General features: G+C 40.5%; 3 protein-coding genes across 3 annotated transcripts; all 3 read left to right on the forward strand.

The window, feature by feature from the left end:
* Nucleotides 1–327: 327 nt before the first annotated feature.
* On the forward strand, nt 328–9,072 carry LOC135934781 (probable peptidoglycan muropeptide transporter SLC46). The gene is made up of 10 exons (XM_065476767.1): nt 328–447; nt 5,615–5,936; nt 6,222–6,398; nt 6,477–6,640; nt 6,696–6,924; nt 7,503–7,604; nt 7,658–7,795; nt 7,854–7,937; nt 7,988–8,144; nt 8,707–9,072. Exons 2-10 carry the CDS (start codon nt 5,621–5,623, stop codon nt 8,768–8,770), a joined length of 1,431 nt encoding a protein of 476 aa, XP_065332839.1. The 5' UTR covers nt 328–447; nt 5,615–5,620; the 3' UTR covers nt 8,771–9,072.
* LOC135934790 (serine/threonine-protein phosphatase PP1-beta catalytic subunit) lies at nt 1,424–5,084 on the forward strand. Its single transcript, XM_065476778.1, has 4 exons — nt 1,424–1,746; nt 1,797–2,045; nt 2,153–2,281; nt 2,444–5,084. Exons 1-4 carry the CDS (start codon nt 1,539–1,541, stop codon nt 2,833–2,835), a joined length of 978 nt encoding a protein of 325 aa, XP_065332850.1. The 5' UTR covers nt 1,424–1,538; the 3' UTR covers nt 2,836–5,084.
* Nucleotides 9,073–9,939: 867 nt separating the features above from the next.
* Nucleotides 9,940–16,159, forward strand: LOC135945312 (putative fatty acyl-CoA reductase CG8306). The gene is made up of 7 exons (XM_065492925.1): nt 9,940–10,114; nt 12,202–12,401; nt 12,890–13,287; nt 13,660–13,769; nt 13,830–14,022; nt 14,748–14,987; nt 15,169–16,159. The coding sequence occupies exons 2-7, from the start codon at nt 12,207–12,209 to the stop codon at nt 15,563–15,565; spliced, it is 1,533 nt and encodes a 510-aa protein (XP_065348997.1). The 5' UTR covers nt 9,940–10,114; nt 12,202–12,206; the 3' UTR covers nt 15,566–16,159.
* Nucleotides 16,160–16,161: the final 2 nt, after the last annotated feature.

Here is a 16,161-nt window from a genome sequence, read left to right on the forward strand (position 1 = left end):
AAATATATTTTATCTCTGCATGATTTATTTGCTTCAAGTAATAATGATCCTCATATTATCAGCTTTTATGATGTTTTCCGTGTTTTCTTAACTTTCTAAAGCGGTGCCTACGTTGAAGTTAATTAGTGATAGCATAATTTTACGCTGCATATTAGCTCTCCAATGTGTAGTGAGAACACGGTAATAAATTGTAAAAGAAGTAAAAGAATAAATTTAATGATTGGAATGTGGAAAATTTCATCGATTATTTGGTTCCCGCGCGCGAAAAATTGCGACAGTCGGCGTAGCGACGAGGGTTCGAGGTCGTCAGGCTGCAGCCAATCAGCGGAGCTGTTCTGCTCGTAAACAAAACTCAACACTCATCTGGAGCTGACTCGGTTCTTCATTAGGATCGGGACTTGACATCGCGCTAAGACACAATTTTTTATAACAACTCGCTTTGATCAGGTGAGTTGTTGATTGCATAACCCTCTATCCAGTTATTATTTATTTACTTTCACGTGGTTTGTCACTTTTGCTGAGTTTCAAGTTTTTATTTTTCGTCATTCAACCATAATGTAACTTGCAACGAGAGACGACCGAGAGAGTGGTATAAATGGAAATTCTATCCTTGTGATCTCATATTAATACCTTGGTTGTTACGCGGTCGTATGTGCTGCACTTTTTGTTATTTCCGGATATGTATTTCAATCAACAAATTAAACACGTAAAGGGAAGAAGAAGTATAAATGCACGAAAGAGAGAAAGAACTAATACAAAATTCATTGTTAATACATATATGAAGAGATAATGTATAATTTATATGGAAGAAAAAATTATTATTTTTTTGTTGATCTTGAACAAATTAAACATCTATAGCGCTGACAATTTTTGAAAGTAACCAAAAATATCAATACATATTTTGGCTGGCGAAAAAATTTAATTGGCATGATTGCATAACACTCAAGTATATATTTTAAGCAAAATGTATCTCAACGGCTTCCACGTGCTGAGATAAATTTTTCAAAAGCTGAATCATTATGTATGTTATTTCGGTCATTTCAAAATTAAAGCCTCTAGGCCATAATTAAAATTAAGTAATGAGTCATTATTTCTGCGGTGGTGAACTGGAGAACTTTGCTGCACTATGGTAGTGCAGACAAAAGGAAGGCATAAGAAATCAGGTATGAAAAATAAAATCGAGCAATCGCGTAACAGTTTGCCCTTGTTCACACTCACACACTCGTCAAAATTCGCCGCATTTTCATTATTTTGCTATGGTGAGATTGGTGAGCCTTGACGAAAACGGAAAAGTGCGCTTTAAGGCAAAAGGCAGAAAGCAGTGCTACAATAGGGTGTAACCATTACCAATATCTTGAAAAATCCCGGTCTCCGTATCGACTAATCAGAGGTTCATATACCTCAGGCCAGCCAATCAAAAAGCGGTGCTGGTGCTCCGATTGGTAGACACTCCACTGACGTCAAATACAGCGGGTTGGTAGCACTGCTGTCCCAATCTTGTTTTTTCTCGGGCTTGTCGGGCAGTCTGCGGGGAAAATATGGCGGAGGTCGATGTGGATGTTGATAATCTGATCACGAGATTGCTGGAAGTGCGCGGATGTCGGCCGGGCAAGCCGGTCCAGATGACCGAGCTGGAGGTGCGCAGCCTCTGCCTCAAGTCGCGCGACATCTTCCTGTCGCAGCCCGTGCTGCTCGAGTTAGAGGCGCCGCTCAAGATTTGCGGTGACATTCACGGCCAGTTTACAGGTGAGAACATCACGGAACCTTGTTTTCCCGACTGACCAGCCGATTTGCAGACCTGCTGCGCGTTTTCGAGTACGGTGGCTTTCCGCCGGAAGCCAACTACTTGTTCCTCGGCGACTACGTCGACCGGGGCAAACAGAGCCTGGAAACCATTTGCCTTCTGCTAGCGTACAAGATTAAGTATCCTGAAAACTTCTTCCTGCTGCGAGGAAACCACGAGTGTGCATCCATTAATCGCATTTATGGCTTTTACGACGAGTGCAAGAGAAGATTTAACATCAGATTATGGAAGACGTTCACAGGTGCGCACTAAAAATAACGCGATGTGTCATTTTTGGACCCAAAACAAACCCTCCCTCCAGCGCTGCCAAATAAACCGAGAATCTCTAATTTGCATCTTGAATTGTAGACTGCTTCAATTGTCTGCCGATCGCCGCCATAATCGACGAGAAAATCTTTTGCTGTCACGGTGGTCTCAGTCCTAACCTCCACAGTATGGAAGCAATCAGGGAAATCAAGAGACCTACAGATGTACCAGGTGAAGATCCCACTTTGGCTTCAAAGCTTCACACATTTTTAAAACTAAAATTAGCAAGCAAAGCCCTCCTTGGCTACTGAAGCTGCCAATCGCAGCTGTTGGAAATTATTTTAAAGCTGCATCTTTTAAAATATTGGAAGTATAATGTTGATTGTATTCTAGACACTGGGCTGGTGTGCGACTTGCTGTGGTCAGACCCTGACAAGGACGTGGTTGGATGGGGAGAGAACGATCGCGGCGTGAGCTTCACGTTTGGCTCGGACATTGTGACCAAATTCCTGAACCGGCACGACATGGACCTGATCTGCCGGGCGCATCAGGTGGTCGAGGACGGGTACGAATTCTTCGCTAAGCGGCAACTGGTCACGCTCTTCTCGGCGCCCAACTACTGCGGCGAGTTTGACAACGCCGGCGGCATGATGTCTGTCGACGAGACCCTTATGTGCTCGTTCCAGATCCTCAAGCCGTCCGAGAAGAAGGCCAAATACGTGTACACGGGCCTCAACTCGGGTCGGCCCTTTGCCCAAGCCCAGAAGCAGAGTCCCAAGAAGTGAATCCTCTGCTCGCGCGCACCCTTTTGGCCCGTTGCATCACCCCCCACTTGTTGATGGACATAAACGATTATATATACATAATATATATTTAAACATATACACACATTGAAGCACCAATTTAATAAGGGAGAAAATCCGATTGTTATACAAGGGTCAATTATGGCTTTAAACTCGGAGGCGACAAAGCTGTCGGCACAGACTGCTTGCAAATTCGAATTGTGCAATTTTGCCACTCGCTCTGCGTCAAATGATGACACGCAGTGAATTCCAACTCCAAAAATAATAATGTGACCTGTGTGTGCACTTGTAAAATCCTGGAACCAAAGTTGCTCTTGACTATGGTTAAATTACACGCATTTTTACAAATTCAGATCAGTATTACAAACGAGGGAATTATAGTTGGCTCTTCCCATTCCTTGGTAGAGGAATTTTTCAGTACACAGCCCCACCTCTCTCTTTGCTCCCAGACACACGGGTTGAGAATCATTTATTCAACTAGTCCGACAACCTTTTTGCTTAGACACAATTCCAAATTAAGCTGGTAAGACCGACAAATGAGCGGTTTGTTTAAGTAAGTCGTCAGAGCGAGTGACCTTCCGACCAGCGTTTCATTTGCCAAATTTACTAACTGCGTAGAAGGAACGATAAAGCCCGCGGGTCTTCCATTGGCATTTTCGTTGCGAGCTGAAAGTCTCCGCAGCCAGAGCATATAGGGGTGAGCCACCCCCAAAAGCAGCATCCCCCCTTCCACTGGTAGGGTTTCTATGCGGGTGGAAGGGGCGTGCGCAACCTGTTGATGTCCTGTGTACAGGCACGGCGACTGCACGGAAGTGACAGAGCTGCCACACTGGATTCTTTTTGCTGGAGTGGTTAAAGTAGCACTGGAATTTTAATTTTGACTGTGCATAAAGATTCCTGAGGGTCGAATTAGGTCAGGCAGCTTAATCATTCATTGTCATTCGACAATTCAACATTACAAGCAGAAAATTGGCGGAAAGACTAGTTAAAAGAAGGGAGCGGTTCTCTGATTGGACATAGCGCTTGTCTAAGATCCAGACAGCAACGCCACAGCGGCAGCCAGCGCAAGCAATTTGGCAGGTCAGCCAGCAGCTTGACTTGCCTGTCACTTGACTAGCGCTATGTCAAATTGGAGAACCGATCGCGTCTTTGTTTGATCAGTGGCATTCTCTTGGCACTATTTTTGCTAGGTTCAGAAGAAAACCAGCTTAAGTTCCAATTTCGGCATGTCGTGTCGAATTTTTGACTGGGTGATTCGGCTTTCTATTCTTATTTGACCCTCCGGTATCAATTGACTCAATCAAAAATGCAATTTTAGTGCTACTTTCAATTACCCCAGAGGTATAGAGGTGCTTTTAAATTATTGTTCGATCAAAAGAATTTAAAAATAGATTATTGCTTTATTTCAATTGCACAGCAGAATTCACCACCTACCTTTTTTTAGAAAAATTACTAACAGAGAATCCATTGTGCGTGTTTACTGCCGCAGTGCGCCGTGCTTTCTCTAATGTGTCGTTTCATTGTGTCTCTCTGCGCGGTAGTTTTCGCGTTTGGTTGAAAGATCGATCGACTGTCATGAGTGTGTGAGTACGTTTGTTAGATGAGAGAATTAATAAAAGAAAGTATTGAAAAACTCAATGAATGGGTGCCCACACAACGCGTCTCTAATTAGGCTATGTACTTACGTCAAAGTATATCCCTGTTGATATATTTTCCTATTTGCTATGTATTTAATTAGTTGGTAGGCGCTACTTTTCCAAGTATTAAAGAAGTACTAATAATTATGAAGAATTAAAATGGTTGGTGATGAGTGCCGCAGCAGCCTCTTCTGTCGTCCATTCTACGCCAAATCAAACCTGCGTTTAAATTGAACAACTCTTTTTTCATAGCATCCTTATTATCGTAAGCTGTATAGTGCTTAATTATAATGCAAGGTAAAAGCCTATTGAATAGGTCCAATCCTCTCCAACTTTTTTGTGTCTTTGAACAAAAGAGAAAAAGCGAAATTAAATCTAAAACAGCGCTTTGGTTATGTTTTGTTGAGTTTTCCACGTCGCTCTGTGTTTCTAATTTATGCTTCTTGTAAACCTTGTTAAATTATTTTGATAACTATACCTAGAGACAGACTCCTTGTTTTAAGTGCACTTTGTATCGCTGTCTTAGAGTGTCGCAAATTGACGAATCTTCGCATCTACGTTAATAAAAGAATTATTTCTGCAAACACTGAACAACTCCTTTCATTTCCAAATTTCATTTTTGTTCGAGATATCCCTTGCCGATGATAAGATATTTAAAGTTACTGATTCTGTAGGTCCAGTGTTTAGGTCGCCCATGGACCGTCACGTCGGGGTCACCTGTTGTAGGAGTTCGGGTCATGAGGTGTCCGAGCGTTGATAGTTGTAGTAAAGAGAGGGGTGGGTGGACATCTTGGGATCGGAACGGTGGTGCCTAATTAGAGTTGCTGGTCTAGGCTTTCCGGGTTCTTCAATGTCCAGGTTATATGTTGTCACCAGTTGTATTCCGGTGTTAAGGTCGTCCAGGTCCAGCAGCCCGTGGACCATCACGTTCAATTCATGATTGAATTTATTTTAATTGTGTTAAGTGCTTTAGAGTGATGTCATCCACTCAGAACTAAAAATGATAATTTAAGTTTCCTTATTAATAAAATGTTCTTAAAACAATCCATCTCGCTATTGGTCACTTTTAAGATTACAATATCTCTAGAAACTCTATTTTGAAAACAAAATTAATTATTTCCTAGGTAAGAATGGACGATTCAAGCCTGGTGCGTAGTGATCAGGAGGAGAAAGCGGAAATTGCATCAGCGCCAGAGGAAGGCACGCGACGCCGATGGCTGGGGATGACTGTGGAGCCGGCGCTGTTCCTGCTCACGTTTGCCGTCACGCTGGCCGGCCCAGTGCTGCAGAACCTGATCGTGGCCAAGACGTGCCTTATCACGCTGCACTACAATGACTCCGTCTGCTCCAACCTGTCCTCGCTCAAGCCGATTGAGGATCAGATCCAGCCCTACTCGGTCGAGCTCATCAAGTACAAAGCGCTTGTCGAGTCCATTGTTCCCGCTGGTAAAATGAAATAATCAAAACATCATTTATTAATGGTGCTCTCAAAATGAAATATTTAGGTATTTTCTTTAGATTAACAGATTAGTACAGCCCAAAAATCTCACATTTTGTCCAACATATATTATAACTTATGAAAATTAGTTGGTGCTACTATATGATTATACAAAATTTGAGTAAAAAGTGGCCCAAAAACTTGCAACAGTCCCTTTTGCTTTAGATTACAAATAAAAAAACTAATTATTAATGTCTCTGTCCATAGTTAAAATTAAAAAGTGTTATGCACAGCGTTGTCCTTTTTCCTGGGGCCGTGGAGCGATCGGAACGGACGAAAGCTGCTGCTGTTGGTGCCGTGCCTTGGCTACCTGCTGCTCAACATCGGCTACATGGTTCTTGGCTCGCAGCTCGCGTGGGAAAGCAATCCCGAGTACCTCTTGCTCGCCAGCATTCCTGTCGCGCTAACAGGTAACAATTAGCAACTAAACAAAGACAAATTTTCTCCGCCTAGTTATGAGATTTTTTTTAACTATTTTTATCCAACAGGTGGATTCGTGACCTTTGTGACCGGCTCTTTCTGCTATCTATCGGACATTTCGACGCCTGCAGAACGTTCATGGCGCATGGGAGTTGCAGAGGCAGCCCTGATGCTTGGACTACCCACCGGTCTTGTCGCCAGCTCCTACCTGCTCGCCTGGGGAGGATACCTGGTCTGTTAAAATTGTGTATTTTTTACATCTGGATTTATTTTCACTTTTGACGCAGTTGGTGTTCGGCGTGTGCAGCGTTGCGTGCGTGTTGACCTCTTTGTACGTCCTGTTTGCTGTGCCAGAATCGATTGAGATGTCAGACGAGTCGAGCCGCCAGAGCGTCTTTGACCTGGACCTGATCCGCGGCATGATGCGCACCTGCTGCAAACCCAGGCCTGGATACCGCCGCGCCGTCTTGTTTCTCATCATGATCACCATGGCCATTATCATCTTCTCCCTGGATGGTATGATTTAACGACCTACTGCAAACTGACACACAGTTGGCCTCGCGTTTGGCTTTTGAAAAGAATTGTGGAAGGGGATCAGTTAAATGTTTACAGGATCTATTTTCGAATTTGCTACTGCTAAGATATCAAGGCTATAGTTAATATTCATGGAACTATACGATTAAAAATGGTATTCAGTTCATATCGATAAAGAGGGAAGATCTCTTTAAGATTTATTTCTTAAAATTTTCAGTTTGGAAGAAAAATTATAAATAATCTGCTTCAATTTTGGAGCATTTTTAGTTCAAGCATTTGGTTTGACTATCTTTTGCAAAGAACCGTATATCAACCAAAGCTAACTCATTATTTTCAAAACATTCAGTCTCCAACAATTGCTTAGATTTTTCAAAATTAAGTACACGATTGTATAAAAATATTACAGACTATAGGGATGAATTGAATTTTCCCACTAGCGATTCCAGAAGAAAAAAAGCGAGTTAACTGTATGTTTTTCTAGAATGCAAGAGACGAAAGTCTCTATTCTTTCCAATCCTGATTCGTTTTCATGAAGAACTGACCCAGAATTTTTAATCCAGGTGACATTTCGGTTTCATACTTGTATACGAGAGAGAAACTAGGATGGGACCTGCAGGACTTTACGCTTTACAGCGCCACCAGCGTTCTCTCTGCTACCATAGGTAATAAAATTCCCTAACTTAAATCAGACTGTCACTCATAATGTCAAATCCAGGGTCACTGGTGGGCTTGCATGTGCTGAGCAGAAAAATGAAATTGGGAGACGCGCCGCTCGCTGCCTTGGCCTGCGTCCTCAAAGTGGCCAGTCTGATGGTCCTGGCGCTGGCCAACACCTCCTGGGTTATGTATGCAGGTCAGCGATGAGAAATGAATTTTTTCAACCTTTTACATGAGGTTTTTTGTAAATTCAGGTAGCGCTGTCGGCCTTTTGGGTGGACTTTCTTCGCCTCTCTGCAGGACAATGCTGTCCAAGAGCGTGCACGCGGATGACGTTGGTGAGGATTTAATTTTAAATGTTAAGTAACGTTACATTTTGTGTCCGCAGGCAAAGTGTTCTCTCTGGCATCATCGCTGGAGGCGCTGACGCCGATCGGTGCCTCGCCACTCTACACTGCACTCTACAAAGCCACCTTTCTCACAGTGCCTGGCACCTTCTACATGCTCTCCTCGGCCCTTTACGCGGTCAACACTGTCATTCTAGTGTAAGTACTTGAGTAAAAATAATTTCTACGTCTGTCAAAATCGTATTTTTCGCCAGAGTTTCATCGAAGATTTTACTTTTGTTTCATATTCATGATTTTCAGACATAATAAATTATTAATCCCTGCACTCACAAGGAAATTCATAGGATTCAACGTTTTAGTTTTTTTTCATGTGGACCTAAACTTTCTTGTGATATTTATTATTTCCAAAAAACTAAATTTATTATTTTTATTAATTTTTTATTGAAAATGTAAAAATCATGCAAACGAAAATATATTCTTTTTCTTAGTGACAAAAAATGAAGCTACACTGTTGGTAGTAAGTTAAAAAATTTAAAAAAAATCCTGTTGAGCCATTAACCGGCGATTTCTTAGCTTAAGTCTAAAATCCAGGGACGTTTCACATTATTTAAACTATAATGATGCGACAGGATAAGACTCATACGACTTGAGACTTGAGTTATAGCTACTCGCCATTGTTTGCTAACAAAAGCAAAGATCTTGTTTGTACACCGTTCTTAATTGGAACCAGTGGTTTGACAAGAAAATTTTTTGATTTCAGCATCGTGGCCATCATCTTGTACAAGTACCCAGAAAACTCTTACGCTTCTCTCGAGGTCAACTGAATCCCCTGAGCTCAATCAAGAAAATAATTAATTGCGCCTTTTCTGATGAAATGAGTACTCGCAGCATTTTTAAGCATACTAATAAAAGTCTTACAAATGGATCTCTACATCAACGAAATCTGCATATTGGCAACAGTCTTAAATTTTTGCGACTTCCCATGGTGTGTGATAGAAACGTGTCTTTGTATATTCAAACATAAAGAATATTATCGCTCTTATTGATATTAATTAGTTATATAAATCTACAGTATATCGTGTGTCTTTGGCGTAAATCGGATTAAATATTTTTCCAATCAAAACGAGACTGGGTGTTTTAATACATTGGTTTAAGGAAGAGACCCGGCATTTAAATCGCCTGCGGCATCAGCACGTACATGCGCCAATCTTGGACCGATGCCATTACTGCTTTATAAACGCACACTTTAGCACATTGATTCTTCTTTGACATAACGATTACCACTCGAATCAAGGATAACCTCTTGAGATAAATGATTCATAATAAATTTTACCACAAGAATTTCAACATATAGAGCACACGCCATGAATTATTGTCAGTGGTTGCATATGATGTTGAATAATAATATAAAATAATATACTTTTTTGTAATAATCATTTAATTTAAGAGATTAATGGAATTTAAATCATAAAACAGAAAAAAGATAATTAATACAAAGCGGGTAATTTTTAGTTTCAAAGCAATCTTTATTATGGTTCTGCAGGGCTATTTTTTTAAAATTTAACTCAATAAATTAAATTTTAAACTAAAATGTTACTTGTTACTCGTATTTGTTTCCAACGATAATTATACTTTTTATTTCAAACTTTTGCCAAATTTTCTAATTAAATTTTAACACGTTTTGTCACGTTGATCTTTGCGAGCCATTTTTATTGTTATGGGTTATTTGTATTCATGCACCGCACAAGTGTAGGTGTAGAGCACTGTAGAGTCAATCATTATTATTTATTGTTCTTACAAATCAAGTTATTCGAAAGACCAGGTGCAATTTTGAAGGATATGTAATTATTTTTAAGTGTCTCTGGTCTCGTGCGGGTATTTATAAAATCTTCGCCAGGAAGAAACTAGGGCAAACAGCGGCTTCAGCAGACCTCCTGCAGATGGCACGTGCCGCACGCACGCACTGACTGCAGCCGGCCGGGGCCGGGCATCGAAATCCAGCGGAGCGCATCCCCAACCCATACCCATCTGTTGCTCGTTGCTCATCTCCGCCTCTCGGTCTTGGCTGTCAGTCGGCTACCTCACCCGAGTTACCTACCTAGAGAAGAATCGGGCGGACTGCCATCACCTTTGTCCGGTCTTACACGCCTGTAAACCTTCCATCCACGGTAAGTGACCCTGCCGATCGAACAACAACAGCAATTTTCCGATTTTCACAGCATATTTTGGTTTTATCAGAATGAAATAATTTAAAGGGTCAGGGTTTTTAAATGGACGTCGGTGTTCTTTTGCTGTTTCTGAGACGAGAGTTTGCTTTCGCTGTTTGTCGTGCAAATTAGTTATAATTTGACAGTTTGAGGAGGAAAAACAACATTGACGTCACACGCACGCTTTCTCTGAGTCTATATGCCGGCCGAATGATGAGAAAATTCTTTTTCGAGCTGCTTTCTGAGATGGAACCTTGCTCTCTCGCGCTTTCTGCTCCATCCTCAAGTTCGTTTACCTTTTGCTGCCTTATTTTGCCGCAGCCCATACGCATTTTCTCCTTAATATTAAAAAGTCGCACCTGTGGCTTACCGCAATTAGCACCAAATTAGTTGGAACTGATTTCTCCACCTCAAATTTCTTCATGTTACAATGTGTTTAAACCAAAAAAGGTTAGAATTGCTGACTTTGGCCTAATTAAAAGTTGCTCAACCATCATACACACTTTCAAAACGATTTTTCGTGTGTTGCCCGGGTTGAAAGTCCCGAATCACGATGAAATTCGGCTGGGACAAATGACTCGGCCCTTTTAGCCGGTGATTTGCGTCAGGGATTCATTGCTCGTCATGACGCCAAAGGTGTACTTTGTGCTCGTCATGCAAAAAGTCATCAACAACCATTGAATTTTCTTCAAATTTTCGGCTCCTCAGCACGCAATCGTCATCTCTTTTTGGAATTGCGATGCAAGTCATTCGACAATTAATTAAAAAACCAAATTAGATATTTAAATTGATTAAAGAGCTTCGTTATTTGTGGTTGAACTGCGACAGATTCAAATTAAACTCTCAAAAATTTCTTCACTCTTAATTTACTAGCCTCAATCAATTTTTTTAAAGGCCCCCAGAATTGAACGATTGATGGCAATTTTAATCTTTAAACAAATGTTTGCCTTGAATTTCAGTAAACCAAAAATATTTTTTGATAAAAAAGTTGCATATTTGCAACAATTTAATACATTATTGTTACCCTTGTTACCATAAAATGGCTTTGATCGTTAAATTAGGGAAACAGAAAAAAAAATAATTTCTTTTCATGATAAACAAACTGGTTTATATCCATTTTGCAAGATTGCGAGACAGAAAAGAGCCGGAGATATTAATCAAGCGTGCTTCTGTTCAATATTCCGTGCTCATTTTCCCATGAGAAGCAAAGAAACAGATAAAAGTTGACACTCTCGATTATGCTGATTGTGAATGAGATGAAAATGCATTGTCAGTCGTCAGCAAGTGCGGCAGTAGAGTGGCAGCCGCTTGGATGTCCGCTGGAAATAGCCGCGCTGGCCTTCAGGGTCTTGTGGCATTGAGCACACTTTTTCAACCTATCGTCTTTCACGGCGCAGCCTCCTTTTTCCTCTTGCTGCTGCTTCTTCTTTCGCTCTCAGCGTAATTTTCTTTCTTTCCCACCCGTGGCTCCGTGTGCTGCAATCCAATACGCTTGGCAAGTTGAAATTCTTGCAACCCCGCTAGCAAAAACCTTTTTTCCAAAAGCCAAACCGGAAAAATTAGAAATCAAGACCGTAAAAGCAGGGTAAAAAACGGCTACATATATAAATATTTTCTTTTAAGTATAGTTTAATTTTTTTAAAGCTATACTGAATGGACCAGTTCTTTGTGGATTAATTCAGGATGAAATTTGAGAAGAAAATTTAAACATTGAATTTTTAACCTCAACAATATATCTAATATAGTTGTCCATTCTGAATTAATTTGCGCATAGCTTAACCGTTTGATAGTTTAATTGTCATGCCTTTGCTTTGTGTGTGTTTCTTTCTTTTACTGTTCTTATTTTATTATTCTTGAATTCTTGCTGTTGCACAAGAGGGGCAAGAGTACGAAGGGACCAATCATAAATTGACCCTGAGAGAGAATTTTCTGCTTTAAGAATTTTTAAAACGATATGTTTTTGTCCTTGGATTTTTATTAGCTTTTATTTTTTATGGTTTGATTTAAGTTATTACACAGCTTGAGCATCTTATTGTGATTGTTTTTAGGCAAAATGCCGGAGAGCGCAATTCAGGATTTTTACAAAGGGTGCGGCATCTTTGTGACGGGAGCAACCGGCTTCTTGGGCATCGGTCTCGTTGAGAAGCTGCTGCGGTGCTGCCCAGACTCAGGAAAAATCTACCTGCTGGTCCGACCCAAAAGAGGCAAGGCCATCGAGGAAAGACTTGAAGATGTCGGCAAAAACAGAGTGAGAATCGACCAGAGAGAAACAACTTTTTTTAACGTTTGCAATCTTTTTATAAATGCTAGCATTTAAAATTTTGCATGGCTTTTAGCCATTAAAATCCTCTTGATTGTGTGACATTTATATCAGAAGGTACACAAAATGTTTATTTTCTCTTCTAGAATTTTTTCTTTGTGTTAGGAGCTATTTTTCACACTTTTAAAATAGCTCAAATAAGAAAAGAATGGAATTTGTGGCTTATTGATAGTGACATAGTTTTAAAAGGGAACATTTTTATCACAAGGAGATACGAGTTGTGGGGTTGTCTATTATTAACGTTTGCAATCAGAGATGAATACAGGCGTACGTTTTCAACGGTCGCTGATTCAAAATTCTCTGCAATTATGAATTTTGTTATTAGGAGGCCGATTTATTTTTCTTTAGTCTTTTTTAACATTTCATTTCTCATTGTACGCTCTTGGGAGTAGTCATATTGTAAAATCAATTTTTAGGTGTTTGAAAAGCTGAAGGAGACTAATCCAGACGCGCTGAGCAAGTTGGTTGCCGTGGCCGGCGACATCGGCGAGGAGAACCTCGGGCTTAGCGATGCGGACAGGAAAACGCTGCAGGACAATGTGTCCGTGGTGTTCCACTCGGCGGCCACGCTTGACTTTGAGACCGGAATCAAGCCGGCCGTGCAGATCAACCTGCGTGGCACCAGGAGCGTCGTGCAACTGGCGCAGTCGCTTCCCAAGTTGAAGGCCTTCGTCCACGTGTCCAGCGCCTACGTCAACTGCCTTCGCAATGATGTCAAGGAGGAGCTCTACCCTGTGGAGCACGACCCTGACAAGATTATTGAACAAGTCCTCGGGGTTTCTGATGAAACTGCCCTCGAGCAACTCTCCAAAGAGTAAGAATCTTTATTTAGTGACAATTTTTTCCTTGATTTTTGTTGAGAAAATTAATAGAATATTTTGAACCTGCAAATTTGGTTAGGGAAACGGCGCAGCTTACGAAATGTCACGGCTGGGAGACCAAAATTAGCATTTGGTCTAGCAAACTCACCAGAAAACGGTCTTTAAAATGTTTCGATAGATTTTCATTTTTTGGGGTAACAGTTTTTTGTAAAACGTTTTTAACGCTTGAATTTGTTATTATTTTGTCTTTAATTTAAAAATTATTCTGTTTTAAGGTTAGAGATGGTAATTTAGATTGAGTTTCGGATAATTTAAAATATATTTAAGTCGTGAGGAAGCAAGTAAAATAAATTTAAATTTACCAGGTTGTGCGGTGACCACCCGAACACATACACCTACACAAAGCTGCTGGCCGAGCACGTTGTTGCCAGAGCGGCCACGCAGATTTCAGCGGCCATTGTCCGGCCCTCAATGAGTACGCTGCTACCTATTTGCCCCCTACCCCTAAAAAACTGACTCTATTATTGGTTTTTAGTCACGTGTGCATTGAAGGAGCCTGTGCCCGGCTGGATTAGCTCGACAAATGGGCCGTCAGGCTTCCTGATGGGCGCCGCCAAGGGTGTCGTTCGCCGCCTGCCCATCGCCACCGATGTCATTTACGACTACATTCCTGTCGATATGGTCATCAATGAGCTCATCGTTGCCGCCTGGCAGGCTGGAACTCAAAAGTAAGCGACTAGCTGTTTTAAAATTCTGGTGCTTGTCATGATAATTAATTGTAAGCTGCAGTGAGATTCTTATTGATTTTAAAAATTGGATCTAATTGGATGCAATGAAGAAAATTAAGATCAAAGCTTAGTTTTTTGGTGCGAAATAGATTATTTTTTACATATTGAGTCATTAAAATTATACGTTTTTCGTTTAAAATGGCTCATTTCCAAAAAAAATTTTACCGTTTTTGTCGAAATTCCTGTATTATTATCTTTTCTTACGGAATTTAAGCCGATTAAGACGGTTTTGAATGTGATTGACATGTCTCAAAACCGCATTATTTAATGCGTCCCATGGCAAAAGAGCGATTTGTCTCCAATTAAAAACCGTTAAAAATTAGTCACTAGCAAATCTGAACCATATTGAACCATGCACCGCCTTACTTACTTAGTTTCAATTTCGCAACCTACAAATAATTGTCGAATGTGTTCTATGCACAAAATATACGATTGTTGAATTAAGTATAATAATTATGACTATTTTGATTTAATTTTTAATTATTTTCACTACAAAAATTCCATGATTCTCCCTTAATAACCATAAAGATTGATTTTGAGGGTTAAAAAATATTAGTTTTTCATTGAATCTGCTCAATCGAGCCTGCAAATTTCCTTCCTACAATTTTTAAAATAAAAAAATCTAATTCATTTGAAAATTTATTATTTTTTTTCTTCCTGTCCAGGTCATCTCAGGTGTCGATTTACCACTGCACGACGTCGACTCAGAATCCGTTCCGCTGGAACATGGTGTATAAGAACATGAACACAATGCTGCGCAAGTATCCACTGGTGGGTGCCGTCTGGTATCCAAGCATCAAGATTCTCACCACACTCAGTCTCTTCAAGTTCTCCTCCATCTTCGTCCACTTCATTCCTGGCTTCTTTCTTGACCTTGTTGCTCGTCTAACTGGCGGAAGACCCAGGTAACAAAATTTCTTCAATTTTATTCCTGCTATTTGATATTTTAAATATCATAAAATTGCCTATGTTTGGTTTTTTAAAACCTCTTTCCTTTATTTTATTAGAATTTGAATATAATTTGGACAGAGGTCAAATTTTCCTTGGTTGTTTCTTTCAGTTTAAATTTTTGTTCATTTTTTCCAGGCTGGTGACGCTGCACTCGAAGATCAACAGTTCGTTGGACCGGCTGCAGTTCTTCATCTACAACGAGTGGAAGTTCCAAAACGAGCGGACGCGCGAGTTGTCAGGCAAGCTGTCAGCTGAGGACAAGCAGCGTTTTGACTTCAACATCGGTGACGTCGACTGGTATCCGTACTTTGACTCGATGACGCTTGGTGTGAGGCGTTACCTGAACAAGGAGGAGCCAAAGACGCTGCCGGCCGCGTTGAAGAAGCAGAAGATCTTGGCCGGCGTGCACTACGCCCTGCTGCTCGCCATCTACGGCTTGACCTTCTACACTGGCCTGCGGCTCTCCAACGGAGACAAGACGCTTGCGCTGCTGAGCATCCCGCTCACATACCTTTTCTTCAGCATCATCTAACAGTTTATGTCTCTAATTTCTGAAGCCTCGCTTGTCAATTTAGCGCTGATAAAGGGGATTCAAGAGAGGTTTTTGGTGGATATAGGAGAAATTTATTAGCTTGAGGCAGAGTGATAGTATTTTCAGGTTTCAAAAAATATCTGTAGATAGATGCAAACCTATAAAAAGAAAAACTTGTTTATTTGAGTGGACTAGTTTTTGAAAATCACTATAGTGGCATATTTTGCTGCATCTCTTTTACCTCTCTGCAAATTTAATTTACTATTTTCTCCAAATTCGTGATATGTCAGCAGTGAGTGATTTTCCCCTTATGCTTTGTCCAAATTTTTATATTACAAAGCAATTTTCAAATTTTTTGCTGAATCTCAAGCATCTAAGTGTTTGTATCTGGTACAATCTAATTATCTCATTTTTTTTACTTTAACTTCGCTGTCCACGTTGTAAGAAACCAGCCTGTTAAGTGTTTTAAGCGCTACTTCAGACGCCATTAATTGCTATTTTCTTGCCAAGTATTGTTTTGATTGTTTGGAGCTTGTTATTATCGCTTTGGTCCAAACATTTGTAATAAAAAAGTATCGATTTGCTCAACAACAAGT

Source organism: Cloeon dipterum, chromosome 1 (genome assembly GCF_949628265.1).
Source record: "Cloeon dipterum chromosome 1, ieCloDipt1.1, whole genome shotgun sequence".
Lineage (NCBI taxonomy): Eukaryota > Metazoa > Arthropoda > Insecta > Ephemeroptera > Baetidae > Cloeon > Cloeon dipterum.

Excerpts from the sequence above, each read along its gene's own strand:
- LOC135934790 (XM_065476778.1), top strand. The coding sequence starts at position 1,539 with ATGGCGGAGGTCGATGTGGATGTTGATAATCTGATCACGAGATTGCTG. Across the intron at positions 2,046-2,152 it reads ATTATGGAAGACGTTCACAG|ACTGCTTCAATTGTCTGCCG; the intron begins GTGCGCACTAAA and ends CTTGAATTGTAG. Across the intron at positions 2,282-2,443 it reads GAGACCTACAGATGTACCAG|ACACTGGGCTGGTGTGCGAC; the intron begins GTGAAGATCCCA and ends ATTGTATTCTAG.
- LOC135934781 (XM_065476767.1), top strand. The coding sequence starts at position 5,621 with ATGGACGATTCAAGCCTGGTGCGTAGTGATCAGGAGGAGAAAGCGGAA. Across the intron at positions 6,399-6,476 it reads CATTCCTGTCGCGCTAACAG|GTGGATTCGTGACCTTTGTG; the intron begins GTAACAATTAGC and ends TTTATCCAACAG. Across the intron at positions 8,145-8,706 it reads GTCAACACTGTCATTCTAGT|CATCGTGGCCATCATCTTGT; the intron begins GTAAGTACTTGA and ends TTTTGATTTCAG.
- LOC135945312 (XM_065492925.1), top strand. The coding sequence starts at position 12,207 with ATGCCGGAGAGCGCAATTCAGGATTTTTACAAAGGGTGCGGCATCTTT. Across the intron at positions 12,402-12,889 it reads AAGATGTCGGCAAAAACAGA|GTGTTTGAAAAGCTGAAGGA; the intron begins GTGAGAATCGAC and ends ATCAATTTTTAG. Across the intron at positions 14,023-14,747 it reads TGGCAGGCTGGAACTCAAAA|GTCATCTCAGGTGTCGATTT; the intron begins GTAAGCGACTAG and ends CTTCCTGTCCAG.